The 16,815-nt window shown below is 38.9% G+C and overlaps 1 protein-coding gene across 6 annotated transcripts in view; it reads right to left on the bottom strand.

Moving 5' to 3' along the window:
- COX16 (cytochrome c oxidase assembly factor COX16) overlaps positions 1-16,815 on the bottom strand; it is a 93,886-nt gene that overhangs the window by 30,046 nt on the left and 47,025 nt on the right. For 2 of the 6 annotated variants that reach the window (XR_014148391.1, XM_081830339.1), the window contains one exon: positions 1,218-2,937. The exons of 1 other annotated variant lie outside the window; for it this stretch is intronic. Coding sequence is in view for 2 of the 5 variants with exons in the window: in XM_081830339.1 (XP_081686465.1) it covers positions 2,917-2,937 (21 nt within the window). In the remaining 3 variants the exon portion in view is untranslated. Of the gene's footprint in view, positions 1-1,217; positions 2,938-16,815 lie in introns of those variants that run through there. 3 more of the 6 variants (XR_014148393.1, XM_081830340.1, XR_014148392.1) reach the window with 2 other exon arrangements.

Raw genomic sequence — 16,815 nt, 5'->3', positions numbered from 1 at the left:
GGGGTTAGGAAGGGTCACTGACTATGTTGATGATATCTACTATACCAAATATAAAACTGACCCAAATAAATGGAAATTGTCTAAACTATCCAATTTGAAGTCAATGACTGTCAGACTGGATTAAAAATAATCCAATTCTCAAAGAGGAAAAAATAAAACAAGACGAAATCAGAGAGGGAGACAAACCATAAGAGAGACTCTTAATCACAGGAAACAAACTGAAGGCTGCCGGAGGGGAGGTATGGGGTAACTGGGTGATGGACATTAAGGAGGGCACGTGATGTGATGAGCACTGGGTATTATATAAGACTGATGAATCAATGACCTCTACCTCTGAAACTAATAATACATTATATGTTAATTAATTGAATTTAAATACAAATAAAAAGGCAAAAAAAACTAATCCAATTCTCTGCTCTTTGGACACAAAGGACAGAAAAAGTGTGAAAGTCAAAGCATGGGAAAAACAGACTAGGAAAATATTAAGGAAATCTGGTATAGCGATACGAATACCATACAAAATAGACTTTAAAGCAAAAAAGCATTTCTAGAGATAAAGATGATCACTATATAATGATAAAATTTTCGATTCATCAGGAAAATATAACAATCCTAGACTTTATGTACTTACTAACATAGTCTCAAAACATATAGACAATTTCACTATCACAGAGGAAGATTTTAACTAATTTCTCATAGTAAATTAAATAGACCAAAAAATAAGAATATAAAGAATCTGAGCAACACAATTAACAAGTTTAATGGAAAGCGTGTGTGTGTGTGTGTGTGTAAAATACTGTGCTCAACAGCTGCAGAATGTACATTCTTTCCAAGCACACAGTATTTATGACAGTGCATAAAACTAATGTCAGTAAATTTTTAAAAATCAGTATCATACAGAACACATACTTGACAACCATAAAATTAAGTTACAAATCAATAACAAACAAACAAGTAGAAAATACCTCCATGTGTTTGAAAATTTAAAAATTTCTTTGTGGGTCAAAAAAGTCATAATGGAAATCAGAAAATTCTCAGAACTGAATGATAAAGAATGTCATATTCAATACTTGTGAGATGCTGCTAAAGTCTTACTTTGAAGAAAATGGATAATTGTATATTCCTAAGTAAACACAAAAGGCTCAAGATTAATGAACCAAAAGCATTCCAACCTTAGACATTAGGGGAAAAATACAGAACAAACTTTACAAAGGAGAAAAGATATAATCAAGTTTTTTATTAAGAGAGAAATTACATAATTACATGAGAAATCTTGGCCCAAACACAACCCCAGGCTGCCTGTTTTAGACCAATCTGCATATCAACAGCATCTTTTCAGGTCCAAACTCAAAACTATAGAAGAAAAAGGAAAAAAAAATCTGTAAGGGAATGAGTGGCAACAGAAGAGACCAATGGCAGAAGCAAAGCAAGACTGTGGTTTTAGCTGGGTCTAGCCTCAGCCCCAAATCTCCAGGAGCTCTGACGCATACACCACACCATGGTCTCTCCCACCTCAGAGCAGGGGAACGAGGTTTTTGCACCTCCATCTCACGCATGAGGCAGTCACTGCTTACAGGCTGCTACAGGGATAAGTAGTGCGTAACTTCCAGCTATCTCCTGGTGATGCTGCTCCAGTCTCCTGGAGGCAAAGCCTCTTGAAAATGGTGCGGGTGCATCAGTAGCATCACCTGCAGCCGTTGGAGAAGAATGAGTACACCGAGCCAACAAAAGGAGATCCGGACAGAGCACCACATTGTCTGCTGTGCTCTACCCCCTTGTACAATTCAGGTCACGTGCTTTACACATTAGGTTCACTCCACTCTTTTGCAACTTCAGGATTCCGATTGATCACAATTTCCATGAAAACTTAAAAGAGAAGTTAGTGGGATAAACTACAGTCTCCACAGCCACAGTTGGTTCTGAGGTCAGAACTGATACTGATCATTTCCTTTCTTTACTACCCAGTCTATATTCCCCTCACCTTGTGCCAGCACCTCTGCTGGTCTGGGTGGCTTGCACGGTACTGTCTGTCACCTGAGGGGTCTGAGATTTTGGTTACCATGCTGTTGTCTGGCCACAGCTGAGCTCTCCTTGCCAATTTACAGTGAAAACTGAGGTTCAGATTACCAGGAGACACCCCAGTAGTTCACAGGTGTGACAAATATATTCTTCCCTACTATCATTCCATAGCAGCAACCCCACCTCCTCATGGTTATCAAAGTCAATTACCCCTTCAAGCATGGTAACTCTTTTCTCTTCTTGCCAGTCTACTGGTGCAATGAGCACAAAATGATCAACGGCAGCCACTGCCTTAAGTTTAGTGGAACTATTAATGTTTCCCCTAGTGGAAGTGTCCCCTTTCCAGAAACCAAGACCTCTAGTTCTTCAACTAAAGAGCCTGAAGTTTCAGAAACTGGAAGCCAAAGTTTCCCAAGTGGGTTGCTGGAACAGAGCCATCCTTCCCACTCCTTGGTTCCCAGCAGTAACAGAGAACCATACAATCATCAGTGGTTCAAGGAAAAAGTAGCCAACTTTTTCTGTAAAGTGCCAGACAGTAACTGTTTTAGACTTTGTGGACCATACAGTCTCTGACACAACTACTTAATTCTGCTATCTAGCACGACAGGAGCCACAAACAATACGTAAATGATGCGTGTGGTTGTATTCCAATAATATTATGTTTGTAAAACAGCAGCAAGCCTGATCTGGCCTTGGAATCAGTTTGCCAACCTCTGCTTTAATCTTTATGCGGCATCCTGAAGGAATACCTTTGTAGGATATCACCTCCAAACTGTTGCTTCGCTGTGTTTCTGAGACCATTTCATTGCTCTATCAGGCTAGCAGCTTATGGATGATGTGGGATGTAGGAGGACCAGTTAATCACACAGGCATCTATCCACGGCAGAACTTCTTTTTTCATAAATTGGGTCCTTTGATCTGAAGTGACAGTAAGTGGGAGATCCCATGTCAGTAAATCAGATATCCTGTGAATCCTTGAATAGAGGTACTGACCAAGTTGACACAGGCAGGAAAAGTAAATGCACACTTGGAAAACACGTCAGAATGAATTGCTGCCCCTTCATGGTGGAAGGGGTCTGATGTAATCAAGCGCCACTAAGTGACTGGTTGGTCTCCTCAAAGAGTCACACACTAAAAGGGCTCAGCGTCAGTGTCTGTGGTTGACAGGGAGGGTGGAAGCAGCAGCAAGGTCGGTTTTGATGAGGGATGCCGTGCTTTTGTGCCCACGCAGAGCCTTCATCTGTGCCACCATGGCTACTCCACTCGAGTCCCTGACCTCAGTACTGTGGTGGCCAGTGACTGTGGCCGGTTGGTACCTGCACTGCAGTCTGGGTAGACGGCAGCCATTCAGTGACTTGTTTGCAAGGGTCTCCTGCCCCTTTACTATCCTACCTGCTATGCAAGCATCAGAGAAGCCTCACATGCAGGGACTAACCAGTCGGGACCTTGACACCAAATGGTCTAGGTTCAGATGCCGGTCAGTCAGATTACCGTCATGGAACATCAGCTGCTTTTATTGTTGTTTTGGTTTTTTTAAGCAGCCTCACTGAGATATAATTTGCACACCATAAAATTCACCAATTTTAAGTATATAATTAAATTAATTTTATTATATTTATAGTTGTACAACCATCATCACAACCTGATTTTAGAACATTTCCATTACCCTAAAAACCCCTCATGTCCATTTATAGCCATTCTCCAGTCTCATTCCCAGCACTAGGAAGCCACACTGTGCGGGAGGTTCTAGCCAGTGAAAGGCAAGAGAAAGAGTTAAAAGTTACAAGGACTGGAAAGGAAGAATCAGAACTGTTATTATTCAAAGATGTAGAGAAAAAAACAACAACTTATAGATAAATTACTGGAATGACAATGTTGTGCGGTTACTATATTTGGAATCAAAATCAAGACATACAAGTCCTTTAAATACACCATCAAAACACAGCTTGTAAAATATAAAACCTAACTGAGAAAAAAGATTTACATTTACAATAGTATATAAAAATGAGGTAGCTAGGAATAACTCTTACCAAAAACGTGTAAGACCTTCCTGAGGAAAACGGTCATACTTTCTTGAAGGACTTCTATAAATGGGTAGTTATGCTATGTTTATATATACATAGACCCAACACTGCAAAGATGTCGCTTCTCCTCAAATTGATTTATAAATTCAATTCAATCCCAGTTAAAAGTCTAAGAAGTTTTGGGTGTTTGTTTTCTTGGCTGGTGACTAAAGAAGCTGTTTCCAAAACTTCTATGGAAGAACAAAGGTCCAAGAATAGTTAGGACACTCCTGAAGAAAAAGAATAAAGTAGGAATCTTGCTCTATTAGATATCAAGGCTTATAACTAAACTATCTTCATAAGGCCAAATTGTACCTGTCTGGAAACATATAAAAACAGATTGATATATCAGAACAGAGAACTCATATATGCAAACTTGATTTATGACAGAAGTGATAACATGGATCAGTGGGTTAAGAGCCTTTCAATAAATGGTGCCATAAAAATTGTTTTATCCAAATAGTTAGATATGAAATTGGAAATCAATCTGTCACCATCAAATAGAGTTAAATCGTGGATATTGTATGATGAAGAAATTCCACTCCTAAGCATATATGCTGGAGAAACCCTTGCACATTTTCACCACAGCTTATGTACAAGAATGTTTACTGTGCAATATTATACATAAGATCAAAAGATAAGGGGAGAATCCATAAATTATTTGTAATTTGTTCACACTATGGACATATAATAGAGAATATAAATTCATGCAGCTGTATGAATCCAAACTTCTAAACATAATATCAACAAGAAAACTACCCAAATAGTTTATAGTGCATGATTTCATCTATTTTGAGTAAATAAACACACAATACAAGACAATATATAACTTGGGAATATGTATATCTGTAGTTAAAATGCAAAAATAAAATAAGGGGAGTGATAATCAAATATCCAAAACACCTTGATGCTAAAGTTAGGGTAGGGAACTGGTTTATGCAGGGTGAGGCATGAAATCAGGGAAAAGCACTTCAAATATAGTGGTAACATTCTATTTCTTAGGTTGGGTGATAGGTCTAGAACTTTTTTAAATTGCTGCTTTTAGGGCGCCTGGGTGGCTCAGTTCGTTGGGCGACTGCCTTCGGCTCAGGTCATGATCCTGGAGTCCCGGGATCGAGTCCCGCATCGGGCTCCCTGCTCGGCAGGGAGTCTGCTTCTCCCTCTGACCCTCCTCCCTCTCATGCTCTCTGTCTCTCATTCTCTCTCTCTCAAATAAATAAATAAATAAAATCTAAAAAAATAAATAAATTGCTGCTTTTATACTTTAAAAAACATTCTTTTGTATGCAATAAACATTTAGTAAAATTGTTGCACATACATTGTTGGGTCTGCATGGACCCCTATTCAAATCTGACTTAAATGTGCACAGAGACACCAGGAAGGTATGAAAAGATTTATTAATCATATAATAAGGCTTTCTGGGGAGAACAGGGTAGCTCCCAAGCAGGCTCAAAAATGGCTTGAGAGAGCAGGAAAAGACTGGTTTGAGGTCTTTAGGGTGACTAGGGAGGGTGATTACAGCAAGGGTTTGAAGTTCCACAGGCACAAAGGAAAGATCACTCAGGCTTTCTTATCAGCTTGCCCATAGTGGGAGAGATGGCCAAGAGGGAGAGATGAGGCTTAAAAGATGTCAGTTAAACATCAAAAAATAAGAGTCGCACTCTTCATTACAAAAATATTTTAAACAAAACTGTGTAAGAAAACAAAAGGGATATCTGCCATGTTTGAAGTACTATGTCTGCAGAGAAAAGAATGTTACTTCTCCCTTTTAGATACCACTTCTCCCATTCTTCTCCCAGGAATACACCACTAGAGGTGTAACTATGGTCAAACTGTTACACTTGGTAGAAAATTCAAATTCTTTACTATTCCACAGAAGAAACTCAGTATCAAGAGGAATTATTACAGTAACATAAAGTTAGATATCAAGTCCTGTAGAGTGAAAAGAATGGGAATTGCTCATGATGTTTAAAAGTTCCTGGGACTATGCAGTAGTATAAATATCAGCTGGGTCTCTCTGGCACCTGAGCTGAGCCCAAAAGGAATCATTTGCTTTACCACCATGGTAGAGAAGAAATTTTGCAACCTTACACTGACTAACTGCAAATAAGCACCAAGCTTGAAGACTTCTCCTCAAAGAAAGTATTTCATTCCTACTGAAAAGACAGACAATGAATTATAAGTGTACATCAATTTTTGAGACACCCACTGGGTACTGCTGCAGACATGAAGATGGAAAAGATTTAATCTGTGCTCTTTAGGGGCTCACAGTTTCTTGTATTACTTTTGCAGTCTAAGGTGTGAAAATCTGGATTTACAGAAAACCTACAGCCAGACTAATGGCTCAAATGATAAAATAATTCATTGGGCTGCTTTCAACATACTTCAATATTAAAGAATACATAAGAACCATTAGAAACTGTATCTACTGCATGATAAATGCTCACAGAAGAAGGAAATACCCATGCTTAATTTTTTTTTTTTTTTTAATAAAAGATTTTATTTATTTATTTGAGAGAGAGAGTGAGAGAGAGAAAGAGCACAAGAGGGGGGAGCAGGAGAGGGAGAAGCAGACTCCCTGCCGAGCAGGGAGCCCGATGCGGGACTCGATCCCGGGACTCCAGGATCATGACCTGAGCCGAAGGCAGTCGCTTAACCAACTGAGCCACCCAGGCGCCCTTAAGAAAATTCTTAATAAACAGGTTGGGGGTAAATGATAAGACCCTGACAGCACAAGTCAGTAGAGCCAAAGGCGAAGAAACCGCTCAATTTCTCTGCATTCATAAAGATGAAAAATGTGGGACAAGCAGAGAATGAGAGGAGAGTAAATTTAAACTGCTTTGAGAAACGTTTAGGAACAGAATTGTATACCCTGAAATTGTAAGTTATTGACACAAATGAAATGCAAATTCCTCCATTCTCCCAATCTTTAGTAAAGCATTCTACACACACACACACACACACACACTTATGAGTAGGGCTCTTTTGGGCAGGAAGAGAGCCTGAGTGCAACATTTAGTTTGATCCATAGTATCAGGTGAGTATAATTATAATATTGTAAAAATACCTCTCTAAATACTAATATATTTAAGTGTTTTACAGTAATTAATTAATTTAATAATACTCAAGGGAAACCTATAAGGTAAGAGGTAATATTTTTACCATTTTCCAAGTGGGTATCAAAAGCACAGAGAAGTTAATTTGTCCGAGGTCTTAGCAGCAGCTAAGAGCCAACCTGGCCCTGGTGGCAGCAATATGGAGGGCAGGGGCCCAAGTCGTAACCAGAGTTGGAGGACAAGCCACCACAACAGGAATGTTGGGAGAGTTGGCCGACTGAGGACCACACATGTGCAGAGGAGAGGGTGAGAGGTGACAGACTCAAGATGACCACAGAACAGAAGTGCAGAGCAAACACCCCATGAGCCCAGCAGTCTAAACTGATGTCCTCCTGAACTGTTAATGTGTACCATGGCCCTGCCCTTTTGGGAACACCTAAGAGACATGAATGAAGAAAGCCTAAGGTCCTACCATTTGCCGGATGGGGCTGAAAACCAAGGAGCAAACTACTCAGATGATCTTACCCAGGACCCCTAACCGGGTGTCCTCAGGTACATTTTATGTTCTCAATGCATAAATATATAAACATATGTGGCTACATTAATATAATTTATTTCCATGTAAGATATATGCTTTAACTCTTTTCTTGGGTGTTAGTTTCCTTTTCTATTAAGATTAGATTCCTTTCAGCTCCATACTTTTGTCTCTAAGTAAGTGACTTGGGCATTTTGCTGACAATCTTTCAGGAAAGATCACTATTCTTCTAAAACGGCCCTCAGTTATGGGGCGCCTGGGTGACTCAGCTAGTTAAGCGTCCAACTCTTGGTTTTGAACCCCACATCAAGCCCTGCGTTGCGCTCTACACTCAGCACAGTGTCTGCTTGTCCCTCTCCCTCTGTTCCTCCCCCAGCTCAAGCACATGCACGCTCTCTCAAATAAAAATCTTAAAATAAAATAAAATTCCCTCATTCTGTTTGTTAATTTCCATCCTGGTGGCCACCACCCAGGTTCATATCCCTATCCCCTTATTCCTGGACTATCTGCTCACTGGTCTATCAACTTTGCCCTCTCCAAGTTATTATCGCCCCTTCCACCCTACCCATTCAATGAATTTTATGATTCTGAAATCTTCAAGGGTTTCCATTGCCAATGTGAAAAATGTTCTCCATAATACAACCTTAACCGATTTAATCTTCTCTCTAGCTTCCACTCCATTCTCTACCTCCCTTAACTGCAAAATACTTCTTGGAAGTTTCCCACATTACCTGTTCTCACTTCTTTACTTCCCACTTCTCTTCAATCCATTCCAATACAGCTTTATCCCCAATCCTCCTCTGAAGTGACTTTCATGTGGCCAAACTCAATAACCAGTCCTCTAGTCTCTTCTCACATAAAGTCTCAAGCATCTGATGCAGGTGAACATTCTCTTCTTGAAAATCTTTTTTTCCCTTGATTTCCATGTATGATGCCATTCAGGATAAAACCTATACGGGTTTTGTTTTTACTCTGATTTTTACCTAGCTTCCTTTGAAGCATATACTCATTTGTCTTTTATCCTCTTCATACTGCCACCTTAAGAATATTGATTTTGCCTTATATATTAACATAATCAGCTGCGTACTAATATAACCACGCGAACAGCAAGATCTCAGAAAGTTTCCTCAAACACAGCAGACTGCTGGCTCTGTGGCTTAGAGCTATTATCTTTCCTGAATATCCGCTTGTCCTAAAAGCAACACTACCGCTTTTCAAGATTAAATCCCAACAGAATTGACCACTTCCTCCTCTGTGCTCCCAATGCCATGCCCTTATGTCTCTCAAAGCTCCCCAAACCTCCATTTCCCTCACTGGCTTATAGATGTCTTAATCTACCAGGTTGAGAGTTTTGAGAGCTCCCTGAGGCTACAGAATGTGTCTGGGTTTGTGTTTGTGTGTGGTGGTTCTGATTAAGTTGCTCAGTGTCCACTACTTAGCAGCCATCCAAATAATACATGGGAAATACTTGAATCAAGGCTTGAATTAACCAGGCCAGGAGGAGCAGTGAAAGAAGTTGATGGTTGTTGCTACAGAAGCCCATGGAAGAGGAGAGCTGGCTGGTCACCCTGTAACCCTGGCTTGGCTACACTGAACATAAGCTTGTTCATGTGCTTTGAATCTCTGGTTGTTGCAAGTACCTCTGGGGTGGGGAAATGTGCTCCTCCGAGGCCTCACTGTTCCCATCCACATCTCACCTCATTTGGCTGAAGAAAAAGCGCTGAGGCAAAAAGACATGAGTTGAGTCCCAAATTCACCATTAACTGTAAGGAAATTTCGGAGCCACAAAAGCCTATCTGTCAAATGTAAATGACTGTCTGGATTCAAAGGACTATTGTAAAGCTCAAATGAAGACTCAGCTGACTGCACTCTTACATTTGTATTTCGAGATTCTAGCAGAGTGCTTAGGATATAAATGGTGCTCAGTAATGTTTGTTAAATGAACAAAAGGAGATCAACCCGTTCTGTCTTCTATCCACCTCCCCCCGCCCCCGCCCCGCCCCACTGGCAACCAGCACAACTCAGAGATCTTGGGATCACTCACTGAGGTTTCTCCCTCTTTCTCATTGCTCCTTCTAATCTGTCTTCCTATCTGATTAGTTTCCTTTTCAGATCTTGCTTCTCTCTCCCCCTCTCTGTTCTGCTCTGTCTCTAACCTGCCTCAGTCAGCACCTCACCATTTCTCACGTGTTTTCCTTCTACTGATAATGGACATTTTGGTTGATTTGTTTTTTACTGCTATGAATCACGCAATTAAGTGGCTATGAACAATCTTATGCATTTATCTTGATGCCGAGGCACACATTTCTGTTTCTAAATTAATTGTGCCAATTTATACCCCACCAGCAGCATGTGAGATTTCTAGGTATTCCACATCCTTGCCAAAATCCTACTATTTTCTTATTTTTAAAAATATTTTAGCCATTCTGCTAGACATGCAGTGGTATCTCACTGTGGTTTTAATTTGCATTTCTTTCTCTGATTAATGAGGCTGGGCCCTTTTCACATTTGTATTGACAATTTGGATATCCTCCTTTGTGAAGCCTTTGTCCTTTTACTTTTGATTCATAAGAAGTTCATTTTATAGTCTGGACACAAGCCCTTTAATGACTTTACGTGTGGCAATAAAGTCCTCCCAGTTTAAAGCTTGTCTTTTCTCTTTCTTAATGTTATCTTTTGATGAACCTAAGTTCTTCATTTTAATATTGTCCAATTTATCAATATTTTCCTTTAGGGGCGTCTGGGTGGTGAAGTCAGTTGAGCATCCAACTCTTGGTTTTGGCTCAGGTCGTGATCTAGGGGTTGTGAGACTGAGGCCTCTGTCAGGGTCTGTGCTGAGCTGCTTAAGCCTCTCTGCCCCACCACCCCCTCTCAAATAAATACGTCTTTAAAAAAGTTTTTTTTCTTTTATAGTAAATTACTTTATATCCTATTTAATAATTATTTTTCTGCTCTGAATTAATGTATTATCTAATATTACCTAAGAAATTTAAAATCTCTTACCTGGGGACATACAGCTAATGGAATACTGATTTCATGTGGTATGGGATAAGAATCAAGATTCCATTTTTTGGAGCATGTGCATATTTCTTTGTCCTAGCACTATATATCGAAATCTTCCTTTACATTGTGCTCTATGTTTTTAATTTTTTTTTCATAAATCAGGTATTGAGATGTATGGGTCCTTTTTTCTTTAATCTTTATTTTTTACCTTGTCTATTCATCTATCCTTGCACATATACCTTAACCTGTCTTGGGCAAATCCTGGACCTTTGAATTTCCAACATAAACTTTAGAATCATCTTCTCAAATTTCACAAAATAGTTGTTGGAATTGTGACTGGAGTGTATTAAATTTATAGATCATGCTGGATTGAGATGACATGTGTATGATTTTGAATCCTATAATCCATGAAATGGTATGTATCATTACCTTTATTTTAGGTCACTTTTTATTTTATTTATTTGTCAGAGAGAGAGCGAGAGCACAAGCTGGGGGAGCGGCAGGCAGAGCAGGCAGAGGGAGAAGCAGGCTTCCCGTAGAGCAGGAAGCCCGATGGGGGGCTCGATCCCAGGACCCTGAGATCATGACCTGAGCTGAAGGCAGACGCTTGACCGACTGAGCCACCCAGGCATCCATTTTTTTTTTTTATTTTAAGTCACTTTTAACCTCAATATTTTCTAATTTTCTTTTTTCTTTTTAATTTTCTAATTTTCTGTGAAGAATTCTTGAATACCTTTTATTTGATGCAAAATATGAGGTTGCAATATGTAAAATATTATAAATGATATTGTTTCTAAAATTAACTTTCAATTTTTTACCTTGCTTTATAGAAATACAATTGATTCTTGTCTATGGATCTTAAATTACAAAGTTGTTAAACTCATTAATTCTAAAAACTCATCTGTGGAGCTTTTTGGATTTTTCACACAATCATGTTCAAATAATGACGTTTTAAATTTTCTTCCCAATCTGTCACCAATTATTTTCATTTTCTTGCCTTACTAGATTGGCTAGGACTTCCAGTACATTGGGTTTTTTTGTTTTGTTTTGTTTTAAAGATTTTATTTATTTATTTATTTGAGAGAGAGAGAATGAGAGACAGAGAGCATGAGAGGGAGGAGGGTCAGAGGGAGAAGCAGACTCCCTGCTGAGCAGGGAGCCCGATGCGGGACTCGATCCCGGGACTCCAGGATCATGACCTGAGCCGAAGGCAGTTGCCTAACCAACTGAGCCACCCAGGCGCCCCTTCCAGTACATTGTTGAATATAAGTGGTAATTGTGGGGATAGTGTGGTAATCCTTGACCTAATCTCAAAGGGAATGACTTCAACATTAATTAAGCCCAACATATTTTGCAGGCTTTTTATAGATAAATTTGCATCAGAATAAAAAATTTCCCTCCATTTTTACTATTAGTATGCTAGACAATAAAGATACTCCCCCTTGCTGGGTTTTTTTTTTTTTAAAGATTTTATTTATTCAAGAGCGGGAGAGAGCATGAGTGGGGTAGGGGACAGAGAGAGAGGGAAAAGCAGACTCCCCACTGAGCGGGAGCCCTATGTGGAGCTCCATCCCAGGACCCTGAGATCATGACCTGAGCCAAAGGCAAATGCTTAACCGCCTGAGCCACCCAAGCACCCCCCCATTGCTGTTTTTATAGTTATTTTCCTTTTCATTGGTTTTCAGCAAATTTTTTATAATGTGCATTACTATTATTGCTATTACTATTCTACATGTAGTCTGTAATAATTCTTGAATTTGCAGCTTGTTATCTTTCATGAGATTTGGCAAATTCTCAACCATTAGTTTGTTCAAATGTTGCTTCTGCCCCATTCATTTCATACCTGCTTTCTAGGACTTCAATTATATGTAGGTTAGACCTTGTCATGGTATCTTCTTTGTATTTTGCCTTCGCATCACTGTTTTTCATCATTTCATGTCTCCACGTTTTTTCTGGATATTTTTTTCCAGAACTTTCTTTCAGTTTGGTAATTTTCTGTCCAGTTGTGCTGTTTCTTATTATTTTACCTACTCACTTTTAAATATTTGTTATATTTTTCATATTAGAATATCTTTTGGTTCCTCTTCAAATTTGCTATGTCTTTCCTAGTTTCCAGTTCTTTGCCAAAATTAAAAATCTTGTCTTTTATTATCTTAAATCTATTAAGCACAGTTTTCTAAGTCTCTGGCTGGTAACTTCAATAGCTTGAGTTCTCATGAACCTAATATTTGTTGTTTCTACTGGTTCTTGTTTATGTTATGTTGTCTCTTTGTGTGCTTGGTTATTTCTTTTAAAATTCTGTTTAACATTACATTTGCAAAATTAATTAACTTGTGGCCTAAGACAGTGTTTTCATTCTCCAGAGAGAATTTCACTTTTTTTTTCTGCCAGTGCCTAGAGGCAGCAGCAATCCAAAATACCTTGATCCAAATTCAGGGACTGAGATAATGTTTTGTTTTGTTTTTTAAACAGAGCTTCTGAGAAATAATTCACATACCATAAAATTCACCTGCTTATAGTGTACAATTCAAGAGTTTTTAGTATATTCATAGAGCTCTGTAACCCTTATCACTATCTAAATTTAGAACATTCTCATCACTCCAAAAAGAAACTTCATACCAATTAGTACTCACTCTCCATTCTCTGCCCAACTCTAGGCAACCACTCAACTACTTTTGGTCTCCATAGATTTGCATTTTCTAGACATTCCATACAAAAAGAAATCATAAAATACATGGCATTTTGACTGCATTTTTTCATTTAGCATATGTTTTCAAGGTTCATCCATGTTGTAGCACGCATCAGTACTACATTCTTTTTTATTGCTGAATAATATTCCATTGTATGGATATACCACTTGTTTATCCATTCATCAGCTTACATACTTTGGATTATTTCCACTTTTAGTTATTATAAATAATACTACTATGAATACCTGTGTAGAAGTTTCTATGTGGATATATGTTTTAATTTCTCTTGGGTATATGAGTGGTTAGGTCATATGGCAACTCTGTGTTTAAAATTTTAAGGAACTGCCAACCTATTTTCAAGGTGAATGGATTCTGGGATGTTTCTCCAAGTATCAGTCAGTGAAGCTCTCTAACTGTCCAATCCAAAGCCATGATAGTCTACTAGGTACCCCTTTTGGTGGGCCCTGGATCCCAACTTTTTTATTATTATACCTCCAACAACGTCATAAGTACTGCATAATCTCTTAGCAACTCAGCTACCACTTCTAAAATTAGAAACTGACTTAGTCCATTCAGGCTGCTATAACAGAATACAATACCCTGGGTGACTTACATGCAACAGACATTTATTTCTCACAACTTCGGAAGCTAAAGTCCAAGATCAAGGTGCGAAGAAATTCAGTGTAAAAGCCCACTTCCTTGTTCAGTCTTCTGGCTGTAACCTCACATGGCAGGAAGGGTGAGAGAGCTCTGTGGGGCCTCTTTTATAAGGGCACTGATCCCATTCATGAGGGTTCCATTGTCATGACCTAATCATCTGGTCCCATGATGGGCACTGATCCCATCATGAGGATTAGGTTTCAACATGAATCTGGGGGGAGATAAACGTTCAGCCTACAGCAGAAACACTCCCTGGGGAAACACCACCAAATTCCATGCTCAGCTCTCTAGATGCCTTTTTCCTCTCCATTCTCAGCCTGCTAATTATTCTCTATCTTGTTATATCTTTTATGCCTTCAAGTAGATTTTTTTGTTGTAAATTTTACTTACATTTTCTGGTTTTCTCAGAGTTTGATCTGAATCACCTGGTCTATCACTATTGATACTAAAGGTCCTGTAGTTCTCTCTTTGTCAGTTTGCGCCAACTCCACTGCAAATTCCTTGAGGAAAAGGACCATATCTTGGTCATTTCTGTAGCACCAGATCCTGTCAGCAAGCAGATGCTTTATAAATGTTTACATCAGTCTAGGTTATTGCTTTCAAGTATGAAACAGGTTCTAAGTGATCTAAGCTGCTCACACAATCTGGGAAAGCCAGAGAGCCAAGTATAGTAACCATGAAGCCAGAGCACACCCAGCTCCACAGACAGTCCAGGGTAGACACAGCCACTGCCGCTGACAGGCCCAGACACAGCAGCTTGTATGATGGATACCACCAACACTGGATCCTGGGCACCAACACATCTGCTCCTCAGTAAAGCAGTGGTATTGTTGCTGTTGAACAGGAAGACCCGCAGGAAAAGGGATGGAAATAAAGAGTGGGAAAGTTGAAGAAGGGAAGGCACAACAAGGACATGATGTTTTGAAGAAAACTGGTTTTGTAAAGGAATTGATAAGGAAATTCAATCTATTTTCAGTATTTCAAAAATTGAAATAGAAATCCTGTAGAACTGGAGAGTAGTTTTCTTGATTCCCAGGGTCATTCCAAAGTGAATTAATACATTTCCAAAGACTGAGTAGATGATACAAATGAATAAAATGATCCAGAAAGATAGATTCCACTGTAATCACCCCACCCCTCCTCTTCTTTGCCTTGGCATGCCCTGCTCAAGAAGCCTATGATCTGTTTCACATACTCCTCTTTTCCAGAATCCCCAAACTCCTTCCCTGTCATCATGTTCTGAGCAATTTAAATTTCACTGCTTTTCAAAAGGATTTCCTCAAAAGCTGCTATGTGAGCCAAGGGTCCCAACAACTTCTATGTCAATGCCTTTCAAGTACAACTAGAGATTTGTTACCTACTTACAAATAGCTTTTATAAGAGTGTTTCTTCAGAAGCATGGGACTTCTGAGGGACTGTCATCTGGTTTTAGCCAACCTGCCTACAGGGCGTCAATTCCAAAAGTAAGGAGTAACTCTGTAGAGGCCTAGGAAGGTCTGACTTTGTCATAAAGTAATTGTTTTTAATATATTTTGTTATTTACCAAAAGATCTGTATGCAATATCCCAAAGCCAGATGACTACTTCATCTCATTTCTTAACTGCATTTTATGAGATTCCTAGGCAGTCTGTCATCTTCTTTTCCCCTGTTTAGAATCTTCCTATATTTGTTGTATTATGTCCAGGGATTTCAGTTGTTAAGAGGGACTACTAGGGGATACTCTTACTCCATCTTGGCCAGAACTAGAAGTCCTCTACTCATACATTTTTAAAGCGATGGATATCATTCTACCATATATGAATACATAAATGTCAAAGCTTTCTTTTAAACATATAAACTACCTCCTTTTTTATTTTCTTCAAAATTACAAATAACATTGTAAAGAACATCTGAATATTTACTTCACAGAGGTGGAAATGTTAGGTCAAAGGGATACCCATTTTAAATTTTGATAAATTTATCAAATTCACATCAAGCTTATTAATACCAACAATGAATGAGTGCGCATATTTGTGCATATTTTCACTAATCATTTCACTAACTGTACATTAGTGTTTTAATCTTTGACAATCCAACAAGTAGAAAATACTATTTAAATTCTCACTGACTCATATTTCTTTGGATATTATTAAGTTTGAAAAGAATTTGTGTTAAGTGGTAACTTGTGTATAGTTTTATATCATTAATTATTTTAGTGAGTTGATATATATGCATAAGCTTATCATTTGCTTTTCAAACATATTTAAGAGGTCTTAATTTTTTTTTTAAAGATTTTATTTATTCATTTGAGACACAGAGATACAGAAGAGAGAGAGCATGAGCAGGGAGAGAGGCAGAGGGAGAGGGAGAAGCAGGCTCCCCGCCGAGCCAGGAGCCCGATGTGGGGCTCGATCCCAGGACCCTGGGATCATGACCTGAGCCGGAGGCAGACGCTTAACCATCTGAGCCACCCAGGCGCCCCAGATGTCTTAATTTTTTTAATGAAAGATTATGATGATGATGATGATTGTTATTTGTGAGGTATTTCTACATTTTCCCTATCATACTCAGATAGGACTTTTCCAAAATAATAAAATCTCCTTGTGGTAAGCAGGATAATCCCCACCACTCCCAAAGATGTCCACATTCTAATCACTAGAACTGAATATATTATCTTTTTTTTTTTTAAAGATTTTATTTATTTATTTGACAGAGAGAGACACAGTGAGAGAGGGATCACAAGCAGTGGGAGTGAGAGAGGGAGAAGCAGGCCGCCCATGGAGCATGGAGCCTGATGCGGGGCTCGATCC

This window comes from Leptonychotes weddellii, chromosome 9 (assembly GCF_054177405.1).
Source record: "Leptonychotes weddellii isolate Sample4059 chromosome 9, ASM5417740v2, whole genome shotgun sequence".
NCBI classification, from domain to species: Eukaryota; Metazoa; Chordata; class Mammalia; order Carnivora; family Phocidae; genus Leptonychotes; species Leptonychotes weddellii.
This window is presented reverse-complemented; position numbering and strand designations above follow the sequence as displayed.